Genomic DNA, 16,748 nt, shown 5'->3' with positions numbered 1-16,748 from the left:
TGTTGCTGCAGCCTTGGGGCTACTTCAAGGCTTAGGCACAGCTGTGGAAGGTTGGAGCCTCACACACTTCTCCAATGTGATCTCCTGGGAAGCCCCTCTCGCCACCCTCACTCAGCGCTTCCTCAGCGGAGGTATCTACGAGAAGCATGGGACACCTTTTTTTCCTTCCCTTCTTGCCATTAGAGGATCTCCAGCAGCAGAGGCGGCAGCAGCAGAACCAGGAACAGCAGGATGAGCACCAGGAGCACCAGGCTGCTGCTCACTCACCTGAAGCTGCACAGGCCAGAAGGGGCCAGCACTTGGAAGTGGCTTGAGAGCACCTTGCTGCGCTTTAGGGGGCCATGGGGATCCGTTTCTGCACTGGCAGTCCTACTCAGAAGGACTTCCATGAAGGTCTGGTTTCTCTGTTCAATAGATGGCCAACACTCCTCAAGAGATGTCATTCTCTTATGAGCACTCACCATGTTTTCCCTACCCTGGCGACTTATCTCCTCCATGGAGGTTGCCAACCTTTCCATGGTGATGCGTTCATGCGCCAATGACTCCACAAAGGCTCTGCTGATGGTCGCTATGGACTCCTCCATTTGCTCCACACTCTCAGCGACCCTGGAGACAAAACCTGCCAGAGACTCCTGCATCTGTGCATGGAGATCCATCACCTCTTCTCTTGCGGATGGACCCAGAGGCAGAGGGTTGACATGCAGCAGAGCTGAGCTGGCAGAGTCCTGCGCCCTCCGATGAGGACTCTCCACTGCTGTCCCTGTTTCCAGAATCTGCTGATGCTCACTTGTGAGCTGTGAAACACCAGGTGACAACACTATTCTATGTCCCGAGGTGAGTGTGTATGCGCTGGTGCTGGGTGCGCTTACTTCTGCTGACGCTGCGCCCTCAGAGGTTGGAGCTTCCTCTGAGGAGTCTGGCTGCACAGCCTCTTCTTCCTCCACAGTGGGGACGGGGGCTCTGGATGGTACTGTGGGGGAGTAGAGGAAGGAGTTAGAGATGTGATGCCAAGGTAACATGCACATTCGAGTTGACATCTGCTGACACCTGCATCCATGCAGCCTTGGTCTTATTGGGAGGCCTCTTCCTGCCTGACCTAGGGAAGAGGACCTCCCTGTGGGCCCTAACCCCATCCAATAATGCCTGCAGTGAAGCTTCGTCGAATTTGAAGGCAGCTCGGGGTACAGCTGCTGCAGGCTCCTCTGCCATCCTGTATGGGTCGTTTGGAAGCCTTCAGAGGATGCAATGCTTGCTGTGGACCTTGAAAGCACCACGAATGATGACATCATACTGTGGGGCTTCCTGACTGGAAATGGACAATTAGCAAGGCTGCCCACACGCTGGAAATTAATTGGCCAGTTGAGGGAAAATTGCGTCCAGCTAGCTGACCCATTTTTTTGTGTGTCAGAAACCCCACATTCGGGGAATCCGACCATTTCCCACACAATCCACAAAATCGGGCCCATAGTCTGTGCCACACTTTCATGTGACTCAAAAAAAACAGCAACAGACCACAACTGGCCTGACGGGGAACATGCTCATGAACAAATAGCATCTTTTAAACCTTGCGCACGAAAGAAACCTAAGACACCTTCTAATTCACTTCAGGCTATACCAATTCCCAGCAATTAAGCTTTGTAACCTTAAAGGTACAGGCCATTTAAACACCGCTGTACCTTGGCAGCAGAATAATACGTTCTGCTATAATACTCCTGTCCTTGCACAGCTGCACACCATCCAACTTACCATGTGCACCGCGATGGGAGATCCACCAGTAATGTTTGAAGTGTTGCCAGTACATTTACTGCAGATTGCCGCATAACACATGGACAAATAGTTGGCTTCTACATCTGCATATTATCTTCTTAACCTCTCTCAAAATTAAGCTGATGCACCAGATGGCTCTAGCCATGATTATTATGTTTTTTAAATAAATAAAAATAGCTCCACTTCTCATCTTACTTTGTGTTTTGGCCTAGGAGACTTGGAATCGGACAGACTCCCTGGGAGGAAGGAGAAGCAGATGCTCAGCCTCTTCTGTTTCTTTTCATTGCCACACGTAGGCTACCTGTACGCTGTTGGCAATATGGTGCAACAGCTCTCCACCTACAAGTACCCAGAAAAGGCCAGGCAAGCAGTGCTTAGTCCCCAGTTCCTGCACGTCATTACCAGGTACGACGAAATTTGGACAAGAAACACTCTGTGGTCCTGCTATCGGAGCTCAAGGGTGCAGGGGAACCTTTATAGGGTTTGACATGAATCAGTCATTCATGAAAGAAAGACTCATGAAATAATACTGAGCGGCCTACGGGTGGCGCTGTCCAGGGAGAGTATAAATACTCGGGCACGGGCCCAGCTTGCGCAGGACATTCTTAACAGGAACTAGTGAAGGACACAACTAGACCTCCATGTTGTAAAACAGTTGATTAAAGCTTTGTTTAACGCTTAGACCAAGTGCCTAGTAGTTTTCTTTTGTCAGGGTTGTTACACTACAAACAGTTTGTATTGATGCACAGTGACTCTTGGCTTTGCATTGACGCAAGCAGTACAACGAAAAAAAAAGAATTGTATTTATATAGCGCATTTCATGACCCAAAGTGCTTTACAGCCAATGAAATACTTTTGAAGTGTAGCCACTGTTGTAGGAAACGCTGCAGCCAAATTGCGCACAGCAAGCTCCCACAAACAGCAATGTCATAATGACCAGATAATCTGTTTTTTTTAGTGATGTTAATTGAGACATAAATATTGGCCAGGACACCAGGGATAACTCCCCTGCTCTTAGAAATAGTGTCATGGGATCTTTTAAGCCCACCTGAGAGAGCAGACGGGGCCTCGGTTTAACGGCACCTCCGACAGTGCAGCAACCCCTCCGTACTGCTCTGGAGTGTCAGCCTGGATTTTTGTGCTCAAGTCTCTGGAGTGGGACTTGAACCCACAACCCTCTGACCTCAGGTGAGAGTGCTACTGACTGAGCCACGGCTGAGAGTTTAATTTAGGTGCAGTGTGAGGCCAAGTTTCAAAAATGCGCATACAGTTTACCAGATCACCTTAATGCTGACAAGGGAGCTGCCTTTCTCAACATTAAAGTTTAAGTGCTATTTGGAGTTCTGCAAATGTTTACAAGCAGTTGCAATTGCCCATTGGACAATGCCTTGAGCTGTATTCAAATACACATATCCAGAGGTGAACATAAGAAATAGGAGCAGGAGTAGGCCGTATGGCATCTCGAGCCTGCTCCACCATCCAGTAATATCATGGCTGATCTTCTACCTCAACTCCACTTTCCCGCCCGGTCCCCATATCCCTCGATTCCCTTAGTGTCCAAAAATCTATCGATCTCAGTCTTGATTATACTCCACGACCGAGCATCCACAGCCCTCTAGGGTAGAGAATTCCAAAGATTCACAACTCTTTGAGTGAAGAAATTTTGTCTTGTCCCCGTCCTAAATGGCCCACCCCTTATCCTGAGACTATGATTCCCTAGTTCTAGACACTCCAGCCAGGGGGGAAAAAACCTCTCTGCTTCTACCCTGTAAAGCCCTCTTAGGAATTTTACACGTTTCATTTGAGATCACCTCTTCCAGAGAATACAGGCCCAATCTATTCAATCTCTACTTGTAGGACAACCATCTCATCCCAGGAATCAATCTAGTGAGCCTTCATTGCAGCCCCTCTACAATAATGGTTTAGAGTCAATTCCACTGTCAGCAGAGAAGCAAAATTCTAAATCTTGTGTATCGCTTTTGGCCCTTTACCTCTGGCCTGCAAGCCAATTTATTTTAGTTTTATATTATGTTACAGGAAACTCTTGTTTAAACGGCACCTAAATATCCGGAATTCTCTATTAACCGGCAAAATTCTCACTCCGAAAACAACACCTCAATAACCGGCAATGTTGCTGAGTCCGAGTCTCCCACGGTGGCCGAGTTAGTCAGTGGGGGTAGTTCTCCAAACTGCCACTACTGGCTTCTTGGCGCTGTCGGATGTCGGAACACCTCAATACCCCTGTAACAGTTCCAAACAAAAAGAGTACCCTCTGTCCAAACAAGAGTACCCCTGTAACAGGAGTCTGACTCTCCTGCGCTGCCGGTAGTCTCTTCTGATCTGCCATTTTACAGGGGTACTGTGTGTCTCCCACGCTGCTGGTAGTTATTGCATTGCATTACCCTCAACTGGCAGTACTGTACTTAATCGAGCATCTTCCACCATCCATTTAACACAACATTCTGTAGGTGAATATCCAATTACTGTATTCTGCACATTTCTTGATTTTTTTATTTTTCTTTGTTAAAAATAGTCTCGGTAGATAACCCTCTCCGTCATCCGGAATTTTTCATCAACCGGCAACATGCCGGTGTCGGATACCAAAGAGTTTCCTGTATTAGGTTGGGTTAAGCCAAGCCTCGATTTTAAAATACTCATCCTTGTTTTCAAATCCCTCCCATGACCTCGCCCCTCCCTATCCCTGTAACCTCCTCCAGCCCTACAACCCTCCAATAATCTGTGCACCTTCAATTCTGGCCTCTTGAGCATCCCCGATTTTAATCGCTCCACCATCGGTGGCCGCTGCCAAGGCCCTCGGCTCTGGATTGGCTCTCCGCCTCTCTACCTCTCTTTCCTTCTTTAAGACGCTCCTTTGAAACCTACCTCTTTGACCAAGCTTTTGGTCATCTGCCCTGATATCATCTTATGTGGCTTGGTGTCAAATTTTGTTTGATAACGCTTCTGCAAAGTGCTTTGGGAAGTTTTACTACGTTAAAGGCACTATATAAATGCAAGTTGTTATGGTTGTTGTTGTAGTAAGGTTGGATTCAGTTTACAAAGGGTCAACTCCACAGAGACAACATCATTTGACTTGCCATTAGTCAGCAGACATGGAGCTACGGCGATCTGAAATGTTAAATAGGCCGCAATGAATAGAGACCTGCGTGATTGGAAGTGTTAACGAGCTTCCCAAAGAGAAACCGAACAGCCAACAGACTATTTACATTTGCATATTACGTTAGTTTTGAGAGGATGCAAATTGCTGGATGTAATTCTAAGCATTTCTCACCATTGTGATAGAATATTTTTCATTCAACGCCCCTGGCAGGGGCCTTAGCTAAACATACACACTGGCTCCTACATCAAATTCGAGGCATGTCAGTCAGGGTGGTAACTTTGATTGAAGGCTCAGTGGGCCGATCTCCTCTGAGTGAGGGATTAGAGGAGGATCATTGATCTCCTGTTTTCGCTCTCCATTTTGTTCTTCTTTATGCTTTCACTTTCTCTTGAGACAGAGACTCCAGGCAGGCGTACGAGTGGGTACAGCCTGTAACCGAGGAACACATGAACAGCTAGCTTGAAAATGAGCTTTTTTTTTCCTAGAACAATGACAGAGTTTCATATTTTATGGAATGGGAAGCAGTAGGAGATAAATTAATCTCATTATGTAAACCGTATTCCGTTCATTAATGCATTTTATGTAAAATAAACTAGTTTGTTGTTTTACAATCATGCCTTATTTTCCTAGAGTATCTCAGTCCGTCACAGTAAAGGTGCGCTCAGGATTGTAGGGGACATGAATGACCAGTGACATTGGACCTGAGAGAATATCTAAAAGAAAGAAAGACTTGCATTTCTATAGCTCTATTCACTACCAACGAACGTCCCAAATGCTATACAGCCAATTAAGTATTTTTGAAGTGTAGTCACTGTTGTAATGTAGGAAACACGGCAACCAATTTACACACAGCAAGACCCCACAAACAGCAATGTGATAATGACCAGATAATCTGTTGTTTTTTTTTAGTGATGTTGATTGAGAGATAAATATTGGCCAGGGCACAGGGAATAACTCCCCTACTCTTCTTCAAAATAGTGCCATAGGATCTTTTACGTCCACCCGAGAGAGCAGACGGAGCCTCGGTTTAACGTCTTATCCGAAAGACGGCACCTCCGACAGTGCAGCACTCCCTCAGTACTGCACTGGAGTGTCAGCCTAGCTTTATGTGCTCAAGTCTCTGGGAGTGGGACTTGAACCTTCTGACTCAGACGAGGGTGCTACCCAATGGATGACATTAGATCCAGTGTAACACTATAGCATGACAACCCGCCAACTATTGCAACACAAGCTGTTTGGTCTCCACTATCTCAGTAGAGATGTATTCACCAGTTAGTAAATGCACAAATGTAGCTCTAGTTGGTTCCTGACTGTAATACTGTTGTCTCCCCCTTCCATGACAGGAATAACTTGCTGTGTTACACAGTCAGATGCAGTGCGGTAGCTGCTCGAGATAAGGATCCAGAGATGGACACAAACAACAAGGTACTTTTTTACACTAGAATGCAGATGTGACCATTCATACTACATAGCGATTCAAAAAAGAATTGTACAACACCTTATCACAGTGTACTGACAGCATTTTTGTCCGTGCAACTGTAGCAACCATTCTGTGGCAACGATGTCGTTCCTAAAAGAGTTGAACGATTAATTAAGCTGTTGTTAATGGTGTTGGTTGAGGGAGGATTATTGGCCAAGATACTAGGAGAATTCCGTACCCTTCTTTGAATACTGCCATGGGATCTTCAACATCCAGTAGAACAGGCAAACAGAGCCTCAGTTCAACATTTCATCTGAAAGACACAACCTCGAACAATGCAGCGCTCCCTCAATACTGTACTGGCGTGTCAGCCTAGTTATGTGTTCATGCCTTGGTGGGGGACTTGAACCACCACCATCTGGCTCGGAGGCGGGAGTATTAACAAGTGAGCTGAGCTGCCAGACAATAATCTTGTATTTTTCTCTGAAATATCAATCTAGATCATTTCAAACAAGGTGGGGTGGGGCAGGTTAAGTACACTTTAATGTTAAATGTCATGTCTTTGCCTGTTGATTCCCCAACCTATATAATTGTTTTTCCTGTTGGTGTTTCTCTTTGGTTAGGCCTGTCCACCATTTTTCATGCCGGTGTGCGCCTTGCGCATGCAGCTCTTTATCGGACTAAGAGCCGCGTGCCATTCCAGAAACCACTTAATTCTGCTGGCCAAGGCAGAGGTCAGTGTCCAAGATAGACGAAATGAGTCAAAGAAAGGATCGTAAGTACAAAGTTCCTGCACCCTACCATTCCATGTCACTTGAATGTGAGAGCATCCCCTGGAGCATTCAATCTAAAGGGCAACATGTGAATCAAAGACAAAAAAAACCTGAACAGTCACTGATGATCGGGTCCCTAATTGAACCGTTGACCCCTTTGCTAGTCAATCTTTATTACCTTAGGAAGGAGGTTCTGCTGAGGGAGTTTGAGCAGCTAGGGGCCAAATTAAAAAGCAGAACCACAAGGGTAATAATCTCTGGATTACTACCTGAGCCACGTCCAAATTTGGCTAGGGTAAATAAAATTAGAGAGTTAAATGCGTGGCTCAAAGACTGGTGTGGGAGAAATGGGTTTTGCTTCCTGGGACACTGGCATCAGTACTGGGACAGGAGAGAGCTGTTCCGTTGGGACGGACTTCACTTGGCCAGTGCTGGGACTAGAATCCTGGCGAATTGAATAACTAGGGCTGTAGAGAGGGCTTTAAACTAATTCGTGGGGGGGAGGTTTTAAGAGAGCAAAAAATAAAAATGACAGCGGAGAAGGCAATAGAGCAAGGTAGCAGTCGGGGAATTAAAAACCAGAGCATGTCAGGAAGGGACAGAATGTATAATGATAAAGGTAAAGTAGTAAAAGGGGTAAAAGCAGGAATAAATTGTCAGAAAACATATTTGAAAGTTCTTTATCTGAATGCACGCAGCATTCGTAACAAAATTGACGAGTTGACGGTGCAAATAACTACACATGGGTATGATCTGGTGGCCATTACGGAAACATGGCTGTAAGATAATCATGAATGGGAACTAAACATACAAGGGTATTTGACAATTAGGAAGGGCAGACAGGAAGGAAAGGGAGGTGGGGTTGCTATGTTAATCAAGGATGGAATCACTGCAATAGTCAGAAATGATATTGGGTCAAAGGATCAGGATAGTGAAACAGTTTGGGTGGAGATAAGGAATAATAAGGGGAAAAAGTCACTAGTGGGCATAGTCTATAGGCCTCCTAACAGTTGCAACTCTGTTGGTCGGAGTATAAATCAGGAAATAGTTGGGGCTTGTAATAAGGGAACAGCTATAATCATGGGGGATTTTAACTTTCATATTGACTGGACTAATCATATTGGGCATGGCAGCATTGAGGAAGAGTTCATAGAGTGTATTAGGGATGGGTTCCTTGAGCAGTATGTAACTGAACCAACCAGGGGGCAGGCAATCTTAGATCTGGTCCTGTGTAATGAGACAGGATTAATAAAAAATGTCCTAGTAAAGGATCCCCTTGGAATGAGTGACCATAATATGGTTGAATTCCAAATTCAGTTTGAGGGTGAGAGAGTTGGATCTCAAACCAGCGTACTAAGCTTAAATAAAGGAGACTATGAAGGTATGAGAGTAGAATTGACTAAAGTGGACTGGGAAAACAGATTAAAGTGTAAGACGGTACAAGAGCAGTGGTCTACATTCAAGGAGATATTTCACATCTTTCAAGATAAATATATTCCACTGAGGAAAAAGGGGAGTAAAAGAAAATACAGCCATCCGTGGCTTAGTAAAGTAATAAAGGATAGTATTCGACTGAAAACAAGGGCATATAAATTAGCCCAATCTAGTGGGAGGATAGAAGATTGGGAAGCATTTAAAAGCCAGCAAATAATAACTAAAAGATTAATTAAGAAAGGGAAGATAGATTATGAAAGTAAACTAGCAAAAAATATAAAAACAGATAGCAAAGTTTCTACAGCTATATAAAAAGAAAAAGGGTGGCTAAAGTGAACGTTGGTCCCTTAGAGGATGGGAATGGGAAACTAGTGGTGGGGAACATGGAGATGGCAAAGACGCTGAACAAATATTTTGTATCAGTCTTTACAGTAGAGGACACTAAAAATATCCCAACACTGGACAAACGGGGCAATTGGGGGGGAGGAGCTAAACACGATTAAAATCACTAAGGAGATGGTACTCAGTAAAATAATGGGACTTAAGGCGGATAAATCCCCCGGACCTGATGGCCTACATCCTAGGGCCTTGAGAGAAGTGGCGGTAGGGATTGTGGATGCATTGGTGATCATTTTCCAGAACTCCCTGGACTCAGGAAAGGTCCCGGCAGATTGGAAAACTGCTAATGTAACACCCTTATTTAAGAAGGGAAGTAGACAAAAAGCTGGAAACTATAGACCAGTTAGCCTAACATCTGTGGTTGGCAAAATGTTGGAGTCCATTATTAAGGAAACAGTAACAGAGCATTTGGATAAACATAATTTAATAGGACAGAGTCAGCATGGTTTTACGAAGGGGAAGTCATGTTTGACAAATTTGCTCGAATTCTTTGAGGATGTAACATACAGGGTGGATAAAGGGGAACCAGTGGATGTAGTGTATTTGGACTTCCAAAAGGCATTTGACAAGGTTCCACACACAAGATTACTGATCAAGATAAAAAATCACGGGATTGGGGCTAATATACTGGCATGGGTGGAAGATTGGCTATCTAACAGAAAGCAAAGAGTTGGGATAAATGGTTCGTTCTCGGGCTGGCAATCAGTAACTAGTGGTGTTCCGCAGGGGTCAGTGCTGGGACCCCAACTCTTTACAATCTATATTAACGATTTGGAGGAAGGGACCGAGTGCAACATATCCAAGTTTGCCGACGATACAAAGATGGGAGGGAAAGCAGTGAGTGAGGAGGACATAAAAAACCTGCAAAAGGACATAGGCTAAGTGAGTGGGCAGAGATTTGGCAGATGCAATATAATGTTGGAAAGTGTGAGGTTATGCACTTTGGCAGAAAAAATCAAAGAGCAAGTTATTATCTAAATGGAGAGAAACTGCAAAGTGCTACAGTACAAAGGGATCTGGGGGTCCTGGTGCATGAAACACAAAAAGTTAGTATGCAGGTGATCAGGAAGGCCAATGGAATCTTGGCTTTTATTGCAAGGGGGATGGAGTATAAAAACAGGGAAGTCTTGCTGCAGTTATACAGGGTGTTGGTGAGGCCACACCTGGAATACTGCGTGCAGTTTTGGTTTCCATATTTAAGAAAAGATATACTTGCTCTCGAGGCGGTTCAGAGAAGGTTCACTCGGTTGATTCCAGAGATGAGGGGGTTGACATATGAGGAAAGGTTGAGTAGGTTGGGACTCTACTCATTGGAGTTCAGAAGAATGAGAGGCGATCTTATCGAAACATATAAGATTGTGAGGGGGCTGGATCGGGTGGATGCGGTGAGGATGTTTCCACTGATGGGTGAGATTAGAACTAAGGGGCATAATCTTAGAATAAGGGGCTGCCCTTTCAAAACTGAGATGAGGAGAAACTTCTTCACTCTGAGGGTAGTAAATCTATGGAATTTGCTACCCCAGAGAGCTGTGGAAGCTGCAACATTAAATACATTTAAAATGAAGATAGACATTTTCCTAGCAGATAAGGGAATTAGGGGTTACGGGGAGAGGGCAGGGAAGTGGACGTGAGTCTAGATTCAGATCAGCCATGATCCTATTGAATGGTGGAGCAGGCCCGAGGGGCATATGGCCTACTCCTCCTATTTTTTATGTTCCTCATAATACTGAAGATTTAAGACCAACTCATTTGAAGTTCCCACTGCGGTTGAATCCACTTGTGATCATGTCATTATAAGGCTCTAATCCCCTGTTGCCAAAAACCAATTTGTGTAGAATGTTGAAGTTTTCCAAGGGTTGTACTGATCCATTTGCGCTGGATTCCCTTGATGCACTGCAGGTCTGCTCCGCTCTGCTAGGTACTTGCTTGTGTCTTAACATTAACAATTTTAATATCGGTTGATTTCAATGTTTTTTAAAAAAATACAATAATTTAGTCCCAAACTGCCACTCTGAATAGAATACAGCTAAGTACTAACTGACAATTGAGCTTGGCAAAAGTGCTTCTCTGCGGGACTGCAATAGACCTGGGGGATTGGCTATAATCAGCACAGTTCTAGTGATCGTTTGGTCTACCAGCCAAATCCATCATTATAACTCGATTCTACTGTGTAAAGTTGGTATTAAATGAAATTAATGCTTTGCTCCAATTACAAACTATTACCATCTAACTCCAGGCTCATCTAATTCAGTCATGGCATTAAATCAACAAATCTTAGCAAAGCTGAACAAAACTTTTTTTATATATATATATATATATTTTTGTAGGCCTCAAAAATTCAGGACTATTAATAAATCGCCATCGGTTACCAGCGAACCCGGGTGGAATTTATATTGCCTTCAGATGATTCCAACAGTTCAGCTGTGTCGGGAGATGGTGAGTAGTTTGCATTTCCCCATTGGTATTGACATGATAATTGGATGCTGCGCTGACCTTCAACATTTGAACCCTGTTGCAGGTCGATTATAGTAAAAGGTACAAGGACTGCAGTCCCCAGAGTTACGTTCATCTGCTGAGTGAGGCCCACCTGATGTTAAAAGCAGCTCTCCTGGACCATGACCGATGCAACCAGCCTGACAGCGAAGAATTACTGTCTGCTTTCAAAGAGAACTGCACCCAACTGGGAGACTGTTTCAGCCAGTATGTGCTTTCACTTTCCTAGAAAATGTTATTTCCAATGAGATGTATTGATTCAACATCACAGAGATCAAGGGTTGCCAACTCTGGCTAGAGGTTTGACCACGTGACATCTGCAAATGTTATTGTGTTTACCTTGCAACGGTTGGATCCACATCTGAGTACAGTACTGTGTACAGCTCTGGGCATGGCACCTTAGAAAGGATATATTGGCCTTGGAAGGAGTGCAGCGCAGATTCACCAGAATATTACCAGGACCCGAGGGTTAGATTATGAGGAGAGATTCGATAAACTAGCTTGTATTCCCTGGAATATAGAAGGTTGAGGGGTGATTTGATTGAGGTCTTTAGGATCCTGAAAGTAATTGATAGAGAGAAACTTTTCCCACAGGCAGGGATAGGGTTAGTGGACATAAGCTTAAAATCAGAGCCAGGCCATTCAGGAGAGAAGTCAGGAAACACTTTTTCACACAAAAGGTGGTAGAAGTGTGGAACTCTCTCCCACAAAGAGCAGTAGATGCATAGCTCAATTAATAATTTAAAATCTGAGATGATAGATTTTTGCTAGACAAGGATATTAAGGGATATGGAGCCAAGGCAGGTGGATGGAGTTAGGATACAGATCAGCCATGGTCTCATTGAATGGCGGAACAGGCTCGAAGGGCTGAATGGCCTCCTCCTGTTCCTATGTCCCCTGTAGTTGAGCATCTTTGCTCCTGGTTTTGCGCCGTCTTTTGGATGGAACGTTAAACCGAGGCCCCGTCGGCGAGCCTGGAGAGAGACCAGTTTCAAACGGGGATGTACAAAATTCAAACTTGAGGTCTCTGATGCTGAAGCTGGGAGAGCCCGCCGGCCGGAACACATGTCCGATGGAAGGGGCTCAGCGTGTCGTGCTTGGCTGAAGGGACAGTGGCCTCTGTCTCTGTGATCTGCCCAAAGGCACTCTACAGCTCCGTAGCACAGAATTCCCTCCCCCCAACCAAGACCTCTGATGAGACAGATGGGGATAGATTTTATATACTGAGTGATTGGGTCAAGATACGGCAGGGCCGGGTTTGGGGGCGGCAAGAGTGGTACTTTATGAAATATAAGTTGTGTTGTGCGAGAAGTTCCGAGAATCAGGAAGCCGTCCGTGAGCAGGCGAAGAAGGGAAACCAAAGGTGGGGGAGGGATTATCTGCAGAGGTGGGGGGAAAACCAGAGGTGGGAGGGACTTTGATTCCACCAGTAACTAATAGTAACTTGTACTTGCACCCATAACTTAATAGTAATACTGGTAACACTCATAACCAACAGCAGTACAATAACTCACCGATGGTCTGGAACGCCCTGATATCCTACTGTCTGCACTGCCCCGGGAGATTTGTCTCCCATTCCGAAAGACAATCCGGGGGGGTTGGCAACCCTGCAGAAATCCTGAAAACAATATGGAGGCCTGAGGTTTTAATGGAGCACTTTCACCTGTGCAGTGACTGCTGGGAAAACTTTGCCTCCATAAGCATTCTCTTGCTTTTTCTAACCGAGAGAGAGCAAAAGAAACTGCAAAGCTGGGGTTTATTGGTATAGTCTGGGCAGCAGTGAGATTGTGACCTGGGAGAGCTTGTTTTTATGTGTGGGTCTCCTGCTGTATTTCGAAGTGTGATGGGCCAGTCCTTTGCTTGTGTTACTTATATCTGAGATGCCTTCCAATTAATATTTATTTACCTCGCACTGCAGCAAGGGCTATGGGGAAAGGGCGGGGGGGGGTAGTGGGACTAATTGGAGAGTTCTTTCAAAGAGCCGGTACAGGCATGATGGGCCGAATGGCCTCTTTCTGTGCTGTATGATTCTATGACTGGTGCTTTGGCGTTCCCCAGAGATTCTCATGAAATTTCTCTCAAGCTGTATGACTGCTCGTATTTCAAACAATATTACCTGGCACCTCTGCCTTTAGAATGAGTATGTTAGTTGATCTGGACTCTCTGGTTTTTCCACTAACTGGTGGTATACCCGAGTGAACACCAAATTAAGGAGTTGAGCAATTGCTTGTTTATAATCGGTGTTAAAGGCTGTTTTAACTGATGTGCGGACTTAATTTTGGCAATAGGTTCGAGATGGATGACTTTCACCTCGCTCTCCCCTACTATAAGATGTCGGGCATGTCACTGAGTGACTTAATCAGCAGAAGGCTTTCATGGGAAAATGAACCTCAGAAATTTGGAAACGGATTTATGTATTACCTAAGGCATTCTGTCTATGAGGAAATTGAAGAGCCGCTGAGCGCAGTAAGCGGTTTTAAATCTATCCTTGGATGCAGTCTGATAGAATCCGGAACATTGCATGCTGTGCTGCCTAACATTGCCTGGCTACCACTGTTCTGATGAGTCCAGGATGTATCTCTCTGCCAATTAGCTATGCAAATGAAATAATAGAGGTTGAAGCTAACAGGCTATGCCTATAAACACAAAGTAGACATGCATGAGGAAGCCATTTCACCCATCCATCCAGGGAGTCTCTCTGGTTGCAACCCCCTCCCACCCCCCACCTTCACAACAAATGGGTCGGCATTTTTCCATGTTACCCTGCTCAGAATCCATTCCATGTGTCAATCGCTCTTTCTATAAAGAAGAACATTCTGATATCATTTGCCTCTCGTTAGTTTGAACCTGTGTCCCATTGTTCAACTGTCGCAGTTTGAAGTAGTGTTTTGGCTTTACCTCTTCTTTGGCACTTACTAATTTGCATACCTCTCGGGTCCTGTCTTAGTCGCCCCCTTTCAAGACTGAAAAGCCCAAGATTTTCCCATTTTTTTTTTTTGCCACTCAATCCTCTGACACTTGGGATTGGCCTCTTGGTTTTTCTTACATCTCTTCCTTGGCTGAACTGTCATCTCTTGTGTCTTTGCGAACGAAAACTGGACAATGTGGTCTGCCCATCATACTGTACAGTTTTAGTATGACATCTCCACCTTGTACTTACTCGCACCAAGTCCTGCTCACCCATCACCCCTGCGCTCGCTGGCCTACATTGACTCCCAGTCTGGCAATGTCTCAAGATTAAAATTCTCATCCTCGTGTTCAAATCCCTCCATGGCCTCACCCCTCCCTATCTCTGTAATCTCCTCCAACCCTAAAAAAACTCTGCGATCTCTGTGCTCCTTCAATTCAGACCTCTTGCGATTTCCTTTGCTCCACTATTGGTGGCCGTGCCTTCAGCTGCCTTGGCCCTAAGCTCTGGAATTCCCTGCCTAAACCTCTCCACCTGGCTACCTCTCTCTCTCCTCCTTTAAGACGCTCCTTAAAACCTACCTCTTTGACCAAGCTTTTGGGCACTTTTCCTAATATATCCTTATGTGGCTCGGTGTCAAATTGTGTCTGGTACTGCTCCTGTGAAGCGCCTTGGGACATTTTATTGTGTAAAAGGCACTAGATAAATGCCAGTTGTTGTTGTATGAGTCTAGAGATTGAAAAAAGCGAGGGGGTGATAGTAAGAGTTGAATTTCAATGATTCCATGAAGTTTGGAGCCCATAGGCGTTGGATGGAATATTCTTTTAATAAAATGCTTTTGTTTGCTTTTTGGAAGTACAGTAATAATTATTTTTAATCCTATAGGACACGGCGAACCAGGTGTTGCACATATTCAAGCTGACAGAACCAACCCAAATTCCTCATGTCTTGTGCAGCCCATGCATGAGAAACGTGTGCCTGAGAAGTGCATGGGACCATCTGGAGAGGCTGGCCGCAATCAGCCCATCGCCCCTGGTGATGCTGACCAAAGCAACGGTGGCGCTGAGAATCGCAGACCGGCAGAAGTACCAGATGGCCATGGAGCGGTACAGCGAGGTGGGGTTTATGTTGATAAATCTCTACACTGTCCACTTTAAAGCTCTGACTTACCTACAAGCCTTTGAAAACCCAAGCTGGGCATCACCTAAACCACAGCTTCTTGGTTCAGCTCATCCACCTGCTGCAAGTGCAGTATTTACATAGGATATACGGCACAGAAACAGGCCATTCGGTCCAACCAGTCCATGCCGGCGTTTATGCTCCACTTGAACCTCCTCCTGTCTTTCCTCATCTCAATCTATCAGCATAACCCTCTATTCCCTTCTCCTTCATATGCTTATCTAGCCTCCCCTTAAATGCATCTATACTATTTGCTTCAACCACTCCCTGTGGTAGCGAGTTCCACATTCTCACCACACTCTGGGTAAAGAAGTCTCTTCTGAATTCCCTATTGGATTTCTTGGTGACTATCTTATATTGATGGCCTCTAGTTATGCTCTTCCCCACAAGTGGAAACACTCTCTCTGTATCCACTCGATCAACATTTTTCATAATTTTAAAGACCTCTATTAGGTCACCCCTCAGCCTTCTGTTTTCAAGAGGAAAGAGACCCAGCCTGTTCATCCTTTCCTGATGTGTATACCCTCGCATTTCTGGTATCATCCTTGTAAATCTTCTCTGCACCCTCTCCAGTGCCTCTATATCCTTTTTATAATATGGCGACCAGAACTGTACGCAGTACTCTAAGTGTGGTCTATCCAAGGTTCGATACATGATGATAGTTTAGCATAACTTCCCTACTTTTCAATTCTATACCTCTAGAAATAAACCCTAGTGCTTGGTTTGCTTTTTTTATGGCCTTGCTAACCTGTGTCACAACTTTCAGTGATTTGTGTATTTGTACTTCGAGATCCCTTTGTTCCTCTACCCCACCTAGACTCGCACTTTCCAAGTAATAAGTGACCTCCCTACCAAAATGTAATTCCTCACATTTATCTGTGTTGAACTTCATTTGCCAGTTATATGCCCATTCTGCAAGTTTATTAATGTCCTCCTGTAATTTGTTGGTGCAAAGGGAGTTGGCGTCACACCAAACACTAAATAACATAAAGTTGTAGCGGGAATTCTGAGTCGGGGGGCCCCAGAGTTACTCTGCAATGAAGGATTGCGCGATGAGCTGAAAATCTCCATCTGCTGGTCCACTAATGACTACGACGTCAGACAAAATCGTAGCTAGTTCTTGAGTGCAAGACCAGGCATAAATTGACCCAAACTTGGCATTCTCTGTATCAGTGTGAAACTTCCAACTCCCACACCAGCTGTAAGAATAGTTGGTGTAGGAACTGAAAGTGTCCCACTGGTTTGTTAGCAGATGCT

The 16,748-nt window shown here is 44.9% G+C and overlaps 1 protein-coding gene across 3 annotated transcripts in view; it reads left to right on the top strand.

The window, feature by feature from the left end:
• The window catches only part of hps3 (HPS3 biogenesis of lysosomal organelles complex 2 subunit 1), a 76,648-nt gene that overhangs the window by 6,751 nt on the left and 53,149 nt on the right, over positions 1 to 16,748 (top strand). For all 3 annotated transcript variants that reach the window (XM_085989837.1, XM_085989838.1, XM_085989836.1), the window contains exons 6-12: positions 1,980 to 2,172; positions 6,229 to 6,310; positions 6,929 to 7,080; positions 11,239 to 11,347; positions 11,430 to 11,611; positions 13,693 to 13,870; positions 15,198 to 15,428. In XM_085989837.1, the coding sequence (XP_085845963.1) occupies positions 1,980 to 2,172; positions 6,229 to 6,310; positions 6,929 to 7,080; positions 11,239 to 11,347; positions 11,430 to 11,611; positions 13,693 to 13,870; positions 15,198 to 15,428 (1,127 nt within the window). The remainder of the gene's footprint in view (positions 1 to 1,979; positions 2,173 to 6,228; positions 6,311 to 6,928; positions 7,081 to 11,238; positions 11,348 to 11,429; positions 11,612 to 13,692; positions 13,871 to 15,197; positions 15,429 to 16,748) is intronic.

This window comes from Somniosus microcephalus, chromosome 6 (genome assembly GCF_052327205.1).
Source record: "Somniosus microcephalus isolate GS21.2 chromosome 6, FLI_Smic_1.0, whole genome shotgun sequence".
Taxonomy (NCBI): domain Eukaryota; kingdom Metazoa; phylum Chordata; class Chondrichthyes; order Squaliformes; family Somniosidae; genus Somniosus; species Somniosus microcephalus.
This window is presented reverse-complemented; position numbering and strand designations above follow the sequence as displayed.